This window comes from Chiloscyllium punctatum, chromosome 32, assembly GCF_047496795.1.
Source record: "Chiloscyllium punctatum isolate Juve2018m chromosome 32, sChiPun1.3, whole genome shotgun sequence".
In the NCBI taxonomy this organism is placed as follows: Eukaryota; Metazoa; Chordata; class Chondrichthyes; order Orectolobiformes; family Hemiscylliidae; genus Chiloscyllium; species Chiloscyllium punctatum.
This window is the reverse complement of record NC_092770.1, coordinates 11,670,450-11,686,845: the sequence shown is the minus strand read 5'-3', so window position 1 is coordinate 11,686,845 and position 16,396 is coordinate 11,670,450. Positions and strand designations below refer to the sequence as shown.

The window sequence follows — 16,396 nt, the reverse complement described above, 5'->3', positions numbered from 1 at the left end:
ATGTATACCAAGGTCCCTTCATTTCTCTGTACTTCTTAGGTATCTTCCATTCATTGCATACATCTGAGCCTTATTAGACCTCCAAAAATGCAACACCTCACATTTATTGGAATCAAATTTAATCCTCCATTGCTCTGCCCAATTTACCAGCTGATCAATATCAGACTGCAGTCTGAGACCATCCTCATCGCTAACAATACCCACAATATTGTGTGTTATGGACCAGACCAGGTCCCCTCAATATATTTTAAGAAGGTAGCCTATACCCTAATTTTTTATTATTTTAAAGGTAGATGTGAAATGCCATGTTCCAGATGTGATGCAACTGGTCAAACTACTCAACCTTAAGCAAAACACAATTTATTTAAACACTATAGTTAAAAGATAAACTTAACTCTTGGCAAACTTAATCAAATAATCGATATGGTACCTATTACTAATGAACTGTTCCAATACAGTAATATTCCATGAACAGACCCCCTGGCAAAAAGGCAAATTCAGATGCAAATTCTCACATGCAGTTCTCCAATCCAGGAGGCATAAAACATCAAGAGAAAATTCAGAGAAAGTAGCACCTAGAATACATTCACTGAAACTTCCAACTCTTTTGAGACCCAAAGGCTTCTGCTTAAGACTAAACCTAAAAGCTAAAAAAGATAGAAAGCCTGTTCTGAGAGAGCTGACCATACCCAGGCAACTTCCACTGCTCCACCTTTAAAAAAAACCAAAGTCCCACAAATTGTTTATTTCCTTCGAAATAGCTCTCTGCCTCCTGCTTATAACCTCTCTTTAAAGAAAAACAGGACAAAATAACCTCTTAAAGTAACAGCACTGTCGCATGAGTCATCTGCAAACTTACTAATTACACCATCTACATTCACATTCAAGTTGTTAATGTATATAATAGGGTCTCAGCAATGATCCTTGTGGTATGCTGTTAGTCACAGGCTTCCAATAACCCTTTGCTTCTTATTTGTAAGATATTTTGGATCCAGCTTTCCAACTTGCCTTGGACCCCATGGGTTCTTAACTTTTGGACCAGCCTTCCATGTTGGACGTTGTCAACATGTTCTGCATTATTCAATGCATGCACAGCCTTTAGAAGCTGCTGACCTTGAGTGAATTAATGGCACCATCATTATAAGTCGAAAATGTAAGCCATTCTTGACACTGCTCTAACCACAATTCCTCAACTCCACACAGGCCACATTTTTTGACATGTCCTTGGAGGACAGCTCAGTTCTTCATGGAATAAGTGTGGCACATTATCAGATAAGCTGAAGCAATAACACTTGGAACAAGAGCAGATCTGGAAAAATCATCTGCAAAATTAAACACAACAGACAGGTTCCCACTTTATTTGTTATTCTCAATTCCATTGTTAGTTGATGATAGTATTTCTATTCTCACAAGAGATCCAAAATAACATTAATTCACTTTAAACTTGATTCAAAGTAAAAGGAGAAGGTAAGGTTGTCATAGTCTTATTGCACTGTAGGGCTGCTCTCTCATAAGAGAGAGACAACTGCTGCTGGTTAACCTGAGGGTCACCACACCCCAGAGAAGCAAAGAAGTCAAGAAGGAGAGTTGCTTATGGAAACCTCCACCAGTGTGGGAATTGAACACATGCTGTTGAAATCACTCTACGTTGCAAACCAGCCATTCAGCCAACTGAGCTAAATGATTGTCTTTAACCAGTCACTGTCCAACGTTGTGATTGGGATTCAGCCACTGACTCCCAATAACCTCTGTCCATATTGCCAAGTTTCAATTTCTCTCTGAAAACAAAAAAAATGCTTGAGATCACAGCGGATCAAGCAGCATCCATGGAGAAACAGCAAGCTAATGTTTCAAGTCTAGATGACTCTTCATCAGAGCTGACGTGAAGTGTGGAAGAGACAGCATTTATGGTTGAGGGGATGGCAGTGGTGGAAGGAGGTTGGAACGCTGGGGGAGAAAGAATGTTGATAGTTCAGATTAAATGATCAGTATGTGAGAATGGCAGAACAATGGTGTGTCTAACTGCCAGACTTGAAAGAACAGGCAGTCCCACTGGGATGGGAGGAGGGGAGAGAGGCGGCGTAGACTATGTATCAAGCAAGCTAAAAGAAAAGGAAGGAATGGCTTCACAATTTGAAGGTGTCGAACTCAATGTTGAGCCTCAAAGATTGTAATTTGAAGATGAGATGCTCTCATACCCCATCTCTCATTGCATAAATGCTGCCACTTCCACAATTCAGTTCAGCTCTGATGAAAAGTCATAGGTGGCATGGTGGCTCAGTGGTAAACACTGCTGCCTCACAGCACCAGGGACTCAGGTTCAATTCCAACCTTGGGTGACTGTCTGTGTGGAGTCTGCACATTCTCCCTGTGTCTGCGTGGATTTCGTCCGGTTGCTCCAGTTTCCTTCCACAGTTCAAAGATGTGCAGGTCAGGTGAATTGGCCGTGCTAAACTTCCCATAGTGTCAGGTACATTTGTCAGAGGGAAATGGATCTGGGTGGGTTGCTGTTCGGAGGGTCATTGTGGACTTGTTGGGCTGAAGGGCCTGTTTCCACACTGTAGGGAATCTAAGCTAAACTCAAAACGTTAGCTTGCCATCTCTCCAATGGATGCTCCCTGACCTGCTGTTCAAATTTCAACATCTCCAGGAATTTGCTCCAACTTCTATTTATTGTTTTATTGATCAGCAATTTTCAAGCCTGATCATCAATGTTCCTGGTCCTATCAGTCTTTCTAATTGCACTTCGGAACTAAAAAATAGGTTTGTGTTACAATTCATTCACTAGGTACAGAGTACACAGAACAATTTCCTAACAGCTTGCCTAAGTGGCTGTTCCAGGCCAGGAAGTATATCCACTGAAACATTCACTTTATCAGAGATAATCATGAACACAGATTCCAAATTACAATTAAAATAAAATCTCTGCTTGCTGTCTCTCCTTTCTCCATTTGCCTTTCCCGTCCCCATTATATGTCTGTTTTATGTTTATTGTTTTAAGTTTACTTGATTTCTAGATAATAAAACACATTTTATCTTATCCTCTTTAAAAGAAAAATGTACATAAAGTATAAACATTATATCTTTAATCAGCAGCTACCAGATTTCACCATTTGGAGCCATAGCCTCTGAATCACTGGAAGGTGGCTGAAAAACCAATTGTTTTTGCCAGTTCTTTCTGCAAACTCTTGGGAGTGACAGGATTATATCTTAGACAATTTGTGATGAACATTCCCAGCATTGTATAGAAGTACCTGCTGTTAGCTCTCTTATCTGTAGCACTGGAATATTACAACAAAACAAGAAAAACATTCAAAGTATTAATTTTACTGCAATGCAGTATTGTCACCTCATTAAATTTAGTCTAACACTTACCTGCCTCTCCTCTGCCAGTTTCTCTAGTTTTTCTTCAAATTGTTGCTGTCTAGTCTTGGCTCTTTCCTCTTCTTCCACTGCCAGCTCCTTTTCTCGTTTCCTCCATTCCATCAACTCTGCCAGCTTTGTTTTCTTCAGTACTTCTTGTTCTATTTCCCACTGTTGAAGTGACAGCTGACAACGTTCCTCCACCTCTTCGCACTCACGAGCTAAAGTCTCTTCATTATCTAAACCCAAATAAATGATTACTTATCAAAGTGTGGGTTTGTTTTCCTGGTCAATTTACTCACTCCATTACATGACAACAACCAAAGTCAAATTTATAGCCAATTTATTACACAGAGATCTCAACATCAGGATAAGCTGGTAGTTTAAAAATATGTATTTCCACAATATAAATGGACAGATTCCATTGATGAAGGCACTGAGTAAATCTGATCTTACATTCCCATTTATTTCTGTGACAAACTGCAAACACTGGAAAACTGTGATAAAAGAACCCAGAAATGCTATAAATTCACAGCAGGCTTGCCTATCATTTCAAGTTTAAATTCTCATCAAGTCTAAAAAGTGGTTGATAAATAAGCTCTTCTAATTAAACTTCAGAGCGGCATGGTGGCCCAGTGGTTAGCACTGCTGCTTCACAGCGCCAGGGACCCAGGTTTGATTCCCACCTCTGGGAAAACTGTCTGTGTGAAGTTTGCACATTCTCCCTGTGTCTGTGTGGGTTTCCTCCAGGTGCTCTGGTTTCCTCCCACAATCCAAAAGGTGTGCAAGCCAGGTGAATTGGCCATGCTAAATTGCCCATAGTGTTAGGTGCATTAGTCAGGGGTAAACAATGAGTTTGGGTGGGTTACTCTTCAGAGGGTCAGTGTAGACTTGTTGGGCCGAAGGGCCTGTTTCCATACTGTAGGAAATCTAATCTTAATGCACAAACAGAGAGGGAGGGTGAAAACAAAATCAGAAATATCAATAACATTCAAGAAGTTTGGCATCGTCCTGCACAAAGCAACTTATTTGGATCAGCATTCCACCTTCAACATTTACTCCGTCCACCAATGAAGAATGATGGTATTAGTGCATATTATATGAATGATGTGTTGCACCAACCCACCTTTAATGGCACCATTTAAACCCCAGCTATATAGGACAAGAGCATCAGAACATGGGGACAGCACAAACTGTAAATACTGCAACTCCCATTCAAAGCACTGAGGATTGTGATAGTTCAAGAACATAGCCTAACCTTATCTTCTCAAAGGCAGCTGGAGATAATCAACAAATGCTGGCTTTGCCAACAACATCCGCATCCTGTACATGAATACTTTTTAACATCCCTGTCACACAGAAATAAATGCATCATATGAACAGGTTTTTTTTTGAAAAGCTGTAAAATGATGAAAACGGATGGGTGAAAGATGAACATCATCGTGAGGCACTTGCAAAGCATAATTTCACTTATGTTGAAAAATGTGGTGCTGGAAAAACACAGTAGGCCAGGCAGCATCAGAGGAGCAGGAGAATCGACGTTTCGGGCATAAGTCCTTTTTCAAAACTGAGGAAGGGCTTATGCCCGAAACGTCGATTCTCCTGCTCCTTGGACACTGCCTGGCCTGCTATGTTTTTCCAGCACCACATTTTTCAACTCTGGTCTCCAGTATCTGCAGTCCTCACTTTCTCATAATGTCACTTGTGGTGTCCAGCAACTGTGGCAATTTTAAGTTCTCTTGCCCTTATTATCTAACTTTCATAATCATATACAACCACTGCTGATAATGTTACATATCAATGTGGTGCATTTGGAGTTCCAGAAAATCTGACTAATTTCTCACAATGAGATAATGCATTAATTTAAAACATTAGAATTTCAAGGTAGAAATGTAAAAATTAGGTGAAAGGAATAGAAAACATTACAGAATGAGGTGGAGTGGAGACAGGTGTCTTTGTCCTTTTTTGGGGATGAGTTGTGAAGTTGGATGTAGCCCGGAGTACAGAGTTTATGTTATGGACTAACAGTCTTGAAGCTTAGCTGAATGATTCAGTGATTCCTCAATTCAAGCAGTCAATTAGGGAAGCAAGATAGATATGTCAGGCTCACTGGAAGAAAGGTATGCAGTGAACAAAGGTACTTAGAACAAGATACGCACAGCACCTTCCCAAAAACAAGTAATAGAGGAAGGGCAGCAACAAGCAGGCAGAGTCAGGTTTCCAGCATACGGCAGAGTAACGATATAGCAGCAGGAAGAAGAAGGAGGAGATATGACCCTGAGCAAAGGATGTAACGCAGCACCAGAGACCCGGGTTCAATTCCCGCCTCAGGCGACTGACTGTGTGGAGTTTGCACATTCTCCCCGTGTCTGCGTGGGTTTCCTCCGGGTGCTCCGGTTTCCTCCCACAGTCCAAAGATGTGCAGGTTAGGTGAATTGGCCATGCTAAATTGCCCGTAGTGTTAGGTAAGTGGTAGATGTAGGGGTATGGGTGGGTTGCGCTTCGGCGGGGCGGTGTGGACTTGTTGGGCCGAAGGGCCTGTTTCCACACTGTAAGTAATCTAATCTAATCTAATCTAATCAATCCGAACAAAATGTCCAAACTTCAAGAGAAATAATAAGACGCATGATGCAGAAAGGTCTTGTGTATTATAAACTGCTCCCCATACCATTTCTATTGCACTGAAGGTATCTGTGGCCCTCAATTTCCAGGTATTGCCACATGCCTCTTCACTGTCTCTCCAACAACTATGCACCAATAATCCAAACTTCTGTCCTTTCAGACTTCAATATTCTACAGTAATGCAACATGCTGTATGGACTTTGGACAATTGAGTCCACTTAAAGTACTTAAAAGTATTTGGTATATTCATTAACTCATATTTGTATATTTATAGATCATAATTTAGATACGACTTGTTGTCAAGGTAATGGTTGTGAAGGGGTTAATATTCAATTACATTGGCTGTAACAGTTGCGAGGTGCCTGTGACAGCAACAGGGTGGGTGCAGGGTTTGAGTTAGGGTTGCTAGGGTTATCTGAATAAACAACAGGATTTTTTAACTGAAATCACTGATCTTTCTGAAAAGGTTTTTTGAACAGGATTCTGACCTAAAAAGATTGGGCAGTTAAGCCATGTTCTCTACTAAAAAGAATGCAAGATTTAAAGGGACCACGTGGTTGTTGTCGCTTACTCAGAGTACTATGACAGCCATTGCTACATTGTGGATTAGTGGTGCTGGAAGAGCACAGCAGTTCAGGCAGCATCCAAGGAGCTTTGAAATCGACATTTCGGGCAAAAGCCCTTCATCAGGAATAAAGGCAGTGAGCCTGAAGCATGGAGAAATAAGCTATAGGAGGGTGGGGGTAGGGAGAAAATAGCATAGAGTACAATGGGTGAGTGGGGGAGGGGATGAAGGTGATAGGTCAGGGAGGAGAGGGTGGAGTGGATAGGTGGAAAAGGAGATAGGCAAGTAGGGGGACAAGTCTGGACAAGTCATGGGGACAGTGCTGAGCTGGAAGTTTGGAACTACGGTGAGGTGGAGGAAGGGGAAATGAGGAAACTGTTGAAGTCCACATTGATGCCCTGGGGTTGAAGTGTTCCGAGGCGGAAAATGAGGCGTTCTTCCTCCAGGCTTTTGGTGGTGAGGGAGCAGCGGTGAAGGAGGCCCAGGACCTCCATGTCCTCGGCAGAGTGGGAGGGGGAGTTGAAATGTTGGGCCACGGGGCGGTGTGGTTGATTGGTGCGGGTGTCCTGGAGATGTTCCCTAAAGCATTCTGCTAGGAGGCGCCCAGTCTCCCCAATGTAGAGGAGACCGCATCGGGAGCAATGGATACAATAAATGATATTAGTGGATGTGCAAGTAAAACTTTGATGGATGTGGAAGGCTCCTTTAGGGCCTTGGATAGAGGTGAGGGAGGAAGTGTGGGCACAGGTTTTACAGTTCCTGCGGTGGCAGGGGAAAGTGCCAGGATGGAAGGGTGGATTGTAGGGCATTTTACCTGGCATTGTCTCATTCTCAGCACAATGACTGCCTGTCTTCATCTGAACACTGGTGCCCATATTCTGTTGCGGTTCTACATGGGTCTGCATCCTTTGTTCTTCTTCTTCAATTTGGACCAGTATCTAAAGAAACCAATGAAAACTGGTACATATGTCCACTGATTTTGCTGTGATAAATTAAAATCGAATACCAACATTCTGAAGTTCAGACCACTTGCAGATTTCAAGCATCTTATTACACCTTTCTTACAGCATAATCTTACGCACCCAAAAGAACTGATTTTGAGATTATCTCAACAATTGCATATTTCATTTGCATATTATCCTCTACTATCCATTCACCTCAAATGCACATACTTGGCCACATACTCCTCTGTGAAAACAATGCAATATAGCGTAAGAATGTCTTGGCAACCCAAGATAATCCCCACATTATTTTCTCCAGAACAAACCAACTCTTTCAATCCACCTTCTCTGATCTTATTACAACTTCATGTTCAAAGTCAAGTGAAAAGAGCTCTTGGATTTCTTCATCAAGACTGAATCCATTAATCAGTTGCTTCGACTGCTCCCTCATTTGTTGCATGTACAATTCATTGTTATGATAGTATCTCACACCTAACTTATTGATTTATATCTTCATTTCCCAAAATTACGGAGCCCTGGCCTTACAGCTTAGCTATGGTGGTAAAAACAATGACTGCAGATGCTGGAAACCGGATTCTGGATTAATGGTGCTGGAAGAGCACAGCAGTTCAGGCAGCATCCAAGTAGCTTCGAAATCGACGTTTCGGGCAAAAGCCTTTCATCGGGGCTTTTGCCCGAAACGTCGATTTCGAAGCTCCTTGGATGCTGCCTGAACTGCTGTGCTCTTCCAGCACCACGAATCCAGAGCTTAGCTATACTAGTTATTCACAATGCTGCTTTTACCTATTGAAGCCAGGGTGCTTGTGAGCACCAATGAAATGCCCCAACAGCAATGTGCTCCAATGCACCATCTGTCCCCAATATTTTCCCCTTGGGCAACACAGTGGCTCATTGGTTAGCACTACTGCCTGAGGGCCAGGGTCCCAGGTTTGATTTCAGTCTTGCATAACTGTGTGAAGTTTATGCGTTCTCCCTGTACCTGCGTGCGTTTCCGCCAGGTACTCTGGTTTCATCTCACAGTCCAAAGATGTATGGCTTAGGTAGATTTGCTATGTTCAATTGTTCTATCATGGCCAGGGATGTTTAGGCTGGGTGGATTAGCCATGGTAAATGCGGGGTTATGGGGATCGGATAGGGGGCTGTGTGTGGGTGAGATGCACTTCTGAGGATCAGTGTGTATTCAATGGGTTTAATGACCTGTTTCTGAACTGTTGGGATTCTATGAGTTATGTACTGAGTGTTCTCATTCACATTTATCATTCCCTCTATATCTCAGCATGCTACCCCGTGTGCCCACAACTGACTTCCCCAGCTTCACTATTACTTCACTTTCACTGAGCAGACCATAATGATTCATTATGGCCCACCCCAACTGACCATGTTGAAAAGTGTGTTAAATTAAAGAAAATATACGCTTAGTATTTCAGCTCGAAGCAAAACGTTTATGTCAACTTTTCACAATGACTATTTTTGCATAAGGTTGTAAGACTGAAAAAGACTTAGATGTTCAATAAATAGTATTAATAAAATCAAAAGATGCAATAATCAGACTGTAGATCTTCTTCCAAATACAAATATGAAATTGATAAGTGATATTACCTTCTCTTTCAGGTTCAAATGATCTTCACAAAATTCAGCAGCTAATTCCATCAACATTTCTGTTCCAGAATAACTGCGCTCAGGATAAACAGCATCTGCAAAACCAAGATATCACTAAGAACACATTATCTGATTGGCACATCAGGCCTTCCTGAAGAGAAGCCATGGAATTCTCAACAAGTCTTCAGGTGACAATAGATTTGAGATATGGACAGAGCTAAAACACTGTCCCTATGCTTTTATTAACAATAATATTTTGTAGACAATTAATGCAAGATAAATTCAAGTTAAACTCCATGCTGGGGGATTCTTAACCTTCGGTAAGGATTTAAACCAGACGGTAGCAGGTCAGCTGCCTGTGCACTCCACCAGACTTTCAGGCAGAATTCTGTAAGTTTCAATTAGATCCCCTGAATGGAGTTACAAGGATGAGGGGGGGGGGGATCTAATTGAAACTTACAGAATACTGAATGGCCTGGACAGAATGGATGTTGGAAAGATGTTTCCATTAGCAGGAGGGACTAGGACCCAATGGCACAGCCTTAGAGTAAAGGGAAGACCCTTTAGAACGGAGCTGAGGAGAAACCTCTTCAGCCAGAGAGTGTTGAAGGCTGTGGAGGCCAGGTCTTTGAATATATTTAAGACAGAAATAGATAGATTCTTGATTGTCAAGGGGATCAAAGGCTACGGGGAGAAAGCAGGAGATTGGGGTTGAGAAACTTATGAACTATGATTGAATGGCATAGTAGGATCGATGGGCCAAATGGCCTAATTTCTGCTCCTATGTCTTATGGTCTTAAATGTCTCTCTTGTGGTCTTAGTGCATTTACAAACTGGTACTTCACTCAAAGGTTAGGGGGTTACATTAGATATTAGCTTTAATTTCATTGATACACACCCATATATTATACAGCTTTTGCCAATTTTGACCAAATGTCAAATGTGCAGTAAGGTAAACCTTATATGACTTTGCTGGCTCAGGCATATTCACAGGATGGAAAACGGTCACATATAGCAAGGTAGCCAGAGCCAGATGACCATTAAAATACCCAGAGTTACATTTCAGGCATGATATGAAACAGTAAGCATCAATCTTTATACCTGAGACTTATAGCTGACAACAAAAGAAAATGAGATCACTAACCATCATGATCAATGACTGCAACAATTCAGCAAGGGACAGAAATATCAAAAACAAAAACTCTCAGAAACTCCTGACAACCACTGCATAATATGACACTAGAATTTTCCTTGGATAGATTGGTGTCTTAATTCATTCCAAAAGGACACAATATAAAGCTATCCTATCGACAATCATCAATAATTTACTGCATGTCCATCATCTTACCCAGGTACTTAATGTACAATTAGTTATTAAATTATGCTATTGTGATCAGGTTTTTATACTTCAACAATAAATGAACAAAGGTTTCTGGCATTGAATGGCAGAATCAGTTGAATTTTGAATATTCATAGATTCATAATGCTTACATAAAAGAATTTCCATTCAGTGCCTATGAAAAGAAAGCCTTATCCTCCCAGTCTCGCAGCTGTTAAAGGTTAACACAATACACTTAAAATAAAAAGATGAAATGAGAAATGAGTAAAATTTTATGCAGTTTAGAAGGATGAGCAGGAATCTAGTTGAAACTTACAGAATACTGAATGGCCTGGGCAGAGTAGATGTTGGGAAGATGTCTTAATTGATAGGAAAGACTAGGACCTGAGGACACAGCCGTTGAAGAAAGAGATCTTTTAGAATGGAGACAAGAAGAAACTTCTTCAGCCAGAGAGTGGTGAATCTATGGAATTCACTGCCACAGAAGGCGGTGGAGGCCAGGTCATTGAGTATATTTAAGATCGAGATTTGTCAAGGGGATCAAGAATTAAGGCAAAAAAATGGGACAATGAGTTGAGAAACTTAGCCATGATTGACAGGCAGAACAGACTCGATGGGTTGGATGGCCTTATCTTTGTTTCTATGTCTTAGGTCATATGGTGTAAAATTAACAATAAACAATAAATAACTTCAAAGTAATTCCCACACAGTTTCAACCAAATTTGATAAACATGTTCATGTAGAAAGGAAAAACATTCTTACAAGTTATTAATTTCTTCCTATAGTGTCCTCCAGAGCTTCTGGATTACACAAAACTCAACTTGTTTATTAAACTACTGTTGAATGTACTCAATAAATTAAAAATAACCCAATTTTTTATAATTGGAATCCTAGAATTGCATCATGTTGTAAAATATTTCTTCTGTTGAGAAAACAGAACCTGGAAATGTAAGCAAAGAAGTCTTTCCTTGTAGTTTTCAATTCAAATATATTGTTGGAGGAAGGACCAAGTGAATACAATTTCATGCATCTTCAAATGAAATTAAACAAAATATTTTTGACCCATGTTCTTATTTAGAAAATTGATATTTGTCAAACCCTATAAGCAGCAATTCCACCATCATTGCAAATAAGGTTTTTTTTAATATTTCTCAAGAATTTTCCCAATGCAGTTATGGCCTTTTCATTCTGATAAAGCATGGGATGAATTTGGGCAGTGTTGCATAAATTCACTTACAGTCAGGTTGCTCCAGGTCCTGGAGAATCAGCTTTTCGACATTTCCAGTTCTTTGTTTTATATGCTCCAGGTAGTCAAGGACAGATTTGGGTAATTCATCTGAATCCTAAAGAAGAATTCAGTTATCAAATACACTTAAATTACATGAACCTAAAACATTTAAATAGCCAGTAGCATAACCTACTGCAACATGACTCTCAATATATTTCACTATATTTATGAGTCTTCTAAAACTGTTGATTTGTATCATCAAATACAATCATAAAAGAGAAATAATAACAGATGGGAATCATTTACTGGGTACATCAGTTCTGTACAAATCAATAGCTATTAATTTTACTGATGCATCTGTTTAGGATGAAATTAAACAGGCACTTATTTTTGATCCTATTCCTTTATTTTTTTCACTTCCCAAGTTCCTTCAAATGTTCCATTTCTGAAAATATAGTCAACTGACCTATTTTCAGTCCACTTTACTGTAATTTGGATTAATTTTAGAAGAAAGCAGCATGGATGTGATCTCCTTACGATCAGCCTTTAAGTGAAATTTAGTAACTCACTAAAACTTAAAGGATGAATCTGCTTCCTTACTCGAAGGTAATGCCCAGCATTAAATTATTTTTTTTGATGCTCACCTTTGATGAGAAAAAGTTTATTTTTTTAAACTCCTTGATTGTACACAACTGACTGAATTTCTTTTGCAAATGACCACAATAGGATTGGTTCAACCACTTGCTCGCAAATGTTATCTAATGGGGGTGAATTTAGCTTTGAACCATGGTTTAAACTGCAATCTGTTAGTTTGGCAACATGTTAAACAACTCCTATGATTTTCATTATAACTGAGATTAATGGAGTCAAAATTACTCCCAACTGTTTATGACCTTTTGAAATGTGATTTCAGTTATTCTCATAAAGCGTCTCATTAGAACTACATTTGTAAATCTGTCACAAATAAACAGTAGATAAAATTAACATTTCTTTAAAGTAAGAAACTATAAGCAAGTGTATTGTGCAAACAAAATACATATTTCTAACAGAAAATATCCAGTTTTTCACAGAATTTATTGATGTGTTATACAAAAACTATTCATTTATCCTGTACACATGTTTTGTGCCTTTTTTGGCAAAGCATTATTAGATTTGTTTACATCTGGATTTCAAAAAACTGCAAACTCATCATTCTCCTTATTTTGCAATTGACTTACTAATGACATGCTTTGCAAATAATGAAATGTATTCTCATTATAGATAACACTGTTGATACAAAAAGCAAAATTTGACACGGTACATTACAAAGTGGGTCGAAGGCTTAACGATTTAACATTTAAATATAATTTTGTCATAAATTTCAGCTCACATAATCTGATTCAACAAGAATGTCTTCTTCAGATTGCTCCTCCAGTTCATCTATTTCTGATGGAGAAATGTTGATTTGTCTTAATTCAGCTTCAACTGCTTCTTCAATCAGTTTATCTTCATCCATTATTTCCTGTTAAAAAATTAGAGTATTTGAACATTAACTATTTGTTGGTAATAAATCTGAACTGGCAGTTACAGCAAAGAAAAATAACTACCTGGTCCAAGACCATTGTCCACGAACAGTGTCACACAGCACAATAGTAACACAAGGAGTGAGGAACAAGGATAGGTATACAGAAGCAGATGATGAAACAGCAAAGATAATAAGGGGCTCTGACAATAATTTGACTGTAGTGCAGGATTGGGGCAGGGGTAACATGCCATATACCAGGAACCATATACCATTGTTTTGTAACTTCCAAAGGGGTTTCCATAAACAGTTAATATTCTCTGAATGATGTTTGATGCTCATCTATATAGAGTTATAGACCCATGTTCAGTACTAAAATAAACCCTTCAGTCCAACTCGTCCATGCCGATCAGATATCCTAAATTAATCCCACTTGCCAGCACCTGGCCCAAATGTCTCTAAACCCTTTTTATTCGTGTACCCATCCAGATGTCTTTTAAATGTTGTAATTGGACCACCCTCCACCACGTCCTCTGGCAGCTTATTCCCATACATGCACCACCCTTTACGTGAAAAAGTTGTTCCTCAGGTCCCTTTTAAATCTTTCACATCTCATCCTAAACCTGTCCTCTAGTTCTGGACTCTCCCAACCCAAGGAAAAGACCTTGTCTACTTAGCCTTTCCATCCCAATCATGATTTTATAAACCTCTATAAGGTCACCCCTCAGCCTCTGATGCTCCAAGGAAAACAGCCCCAGCTGATTCAGCATCTCCTTACAGCTCAAACCCTCCAATCCTAGTAACATCCTTGTAAATCTTTTCTGAACCCTTTCATGTTTCACAACATCCTTCTAGAGGAGGGAGACCCAAATTGCACACAATATTCCAAAAGTGGCCCAACCAATGTCCAGTACAGCCGCAACATGACCTCCCAACTCCTGTACTCAATGCTCTGACCAATAAAGGCAAGCATACCAAACCCCACATCACTATCCTATCTACCTGAGACTCCACTTTCAAGGAGCTATGAACCTGCACTCAAAGGTCTTTTTGTTCAGCAAAACTCCCCTGGACCTTACCATTAAGTGTATAAGTCCTGCCCCGATTTGCCTTTCCAAAATGCAGCACCTCACATTCATTGAAAGTGAACTCCATCAATCCCGGGTCCCTGGTGCTGTGAGGCAGCAGTGCCAACCAGTGATCGAACGATGCCCCAGTCCTCTGTTTAACATCCTGCCTTTTTCATTCTTCCAGCCAAAGTGAACAACCTCACCTTTTACTCCCATCTGCCAGGTTTTTGCCTACTCACTTAACCTATAGACATCTGGTTGCACCTTTGCTCAGTCGTCCTCACCATGTACAGTAATTTCTAACCTGTCTTTGAGCCATGTTGCAAACTTTGCCACCAGGGAATAAGGTGGGGTTTCAATATGAACCACCACCGGTGGCCTCTCCTGGGAGCACGACCCTCTGAGGCTATGGCAACATGTTTTCTTTTTAACTTACTCACAGTTTGAATCCGCTGAGAGGAGTTATGGTTTGTAAAAGACGCTGAGCTGAAACATTTGATCCCCGCGGAATGAGTGCGGCGTTTTCTGAATCTTGGCCTTGGGTGGGGGTTTGAAGAGTCTGTGGGCCCCGAGTGGTTGAAGCATGAGAGCTCTGCTGGTCTGACAAGAGAGCTGGGAGGAGGGAATGTACACAAACTGAGCACAGACGGGAAAGGCACTGACAGTGCACAGCGACAGCACGCTCAGTCCACTTTCATTCCACGATGATCAATCCCTGGATTTTTGAGTTTCAGAGACAACTGTCCCCCCCCCCCCCCAACCCCCAAACCCCAAACTGCGGAAACCCGCAATTGCAAAGACAGCCAGGGATTGACACCGTCAGGGCGGACTGACACCGAACTGTCACAGAGGAATCAATCAGCCCCTGGGGAGGGGGGACTGACCTTCCCCTCAGCCCACCCCCCCCCCCCCCCCTTCTCTTTACAGCCCCCTCCCACCCTCAGGTTGCTGAGTGATGCACTTCACGATATCGTTATTTGATCCTTCCCTTTTTGCCCTCTCTTCCCCCCTCCTCCCTCCTCCCTCCTCCCGCTGTCCTTGAAGGGTGTCCGTGTCCGTGTCCGTTTACCTGTGGCGGCCCGGCCCTGTCCAGCTGCAGGCACCACAAGCCGGTTACCATGGCAGCGTCCGCTCGCCGACCCGCCCTCCCCCGCGCCGTGCGCGGGCACTGGCGGTGCGTACGCGCACCCCGGTGAGACGGGGGCGCCGCGCCCTGTCCCCCGCATGCGCGCGCCAGGAGCCTCCTTCGCGCACCCGCGAGAGACGTGGCTATTTGGCCATTGAGCAAAGCAAAAAAAAAACAAAATGTTTCTCCTCACCTTCGGGTCCCCTGGACCCCAACTCTGGTCCTAACACTCAAGCCGGTGGGTTTGGAGATTCGGGTGAGCCAGATTTCACCAACGCTGCCTGCTGAAGGTCCTGAGAATCTGCTGGGAAGGAAACATCCTCAGCCCGGGCCAATGACCCCACCTTGATCAGTTATGATGGGCTGGGCATGTTGACCGCATGACTGAAACGAGATTCGCCAAGCAGGTGCTCTACTCCCAGCTCCAAAGCAGGTGGGCCCCAGGTGGACAGAGGAAATACTTCAGCTGTGCCCGCAATGCCTCACTGCCGAAGTGCAGCATTTCCATAGGCACCTGGGAGCCACTGGCCCAAGACCGTCCAAAGTGGAGGAGGAGCATTCGGGAAGGCGACGAGCATCTCGAGACTTAAGTTGGGAAAAAGCAGGAGCCAGAAGAAAATAGCATAAGGTGCGGGCTGCCACACCAATGCTCCACCCACCCCTTTCCATGACCACCTTCTGTCCCAAGTGTAACAGAGCTTGCAGAAGCCACCTGGGACTGCACAGCTACATACCAACTCACTCTGAGAGAGGAAGAGAGTCACCCTCGTCTGCAAGGGACAACCAATGACAGACTGATCCAAAGTCAAATACAGAATAATAATCAATGAAGGGCTGTTTTCCCAAACTGGATAGTGCGGTGGGAGTAAGGTGTAATGGTTGATTTTATAATCATTACAGTTATGTGTAATGGTTGATTTTATAACTCCAGTTCTCTTTGATATATAATGGAGGTTTAACTTCAATGCTTGCAGGTGACATAAAACTAATGAAATTGTATTGACTAGTTTCCAGTGTTGAG

General features: G+C 41.7%; 1 protein-coding gene across 1 annotated transcript in view; it reads right to left on the bottom strand.

Moving 5' to 3' along the window:
- Positions 1–15,953, bottom strand: part of lrriq1 (leucine-rich repeats and IQ motif containing 1) — a 183,768-nt gene extending 167,815 nt beyond the window's left edge. The window contains exons 1-7 of the mRNA XM_072552684.1: positions 15,890–15,953; positions 15,319–15,518; positions 13,048–13,179; positions 11,688–11,793; positions 9,112–9,206; positions 7,365–7,488; positions 3,376–3,602 (exon numbers count right to left, since the gene is read on the bottom strand). Of these exons, the coding sequence (XP_072408785.1) occupies positions 3,376–3,602; positions 7,365–7,488; positions 9,112–9,206; positions 11,688–11,793; positions 13,048–13,179; positions 15,319–15,518; positions 15,890–15,953 (948 nt within the window). The remainder of the gene's footprint in view (positions 1–3,375; positions 3,603–7,364; positions 7,489–9,111; positions 9,207–11,687; positions 11,794–13,047; positions 13,180–15,318; positions 15,519–15,889) is intronic.
- Between the last annotated feature and the right edge of the window lie 443 nt (positions 15,954–16,396).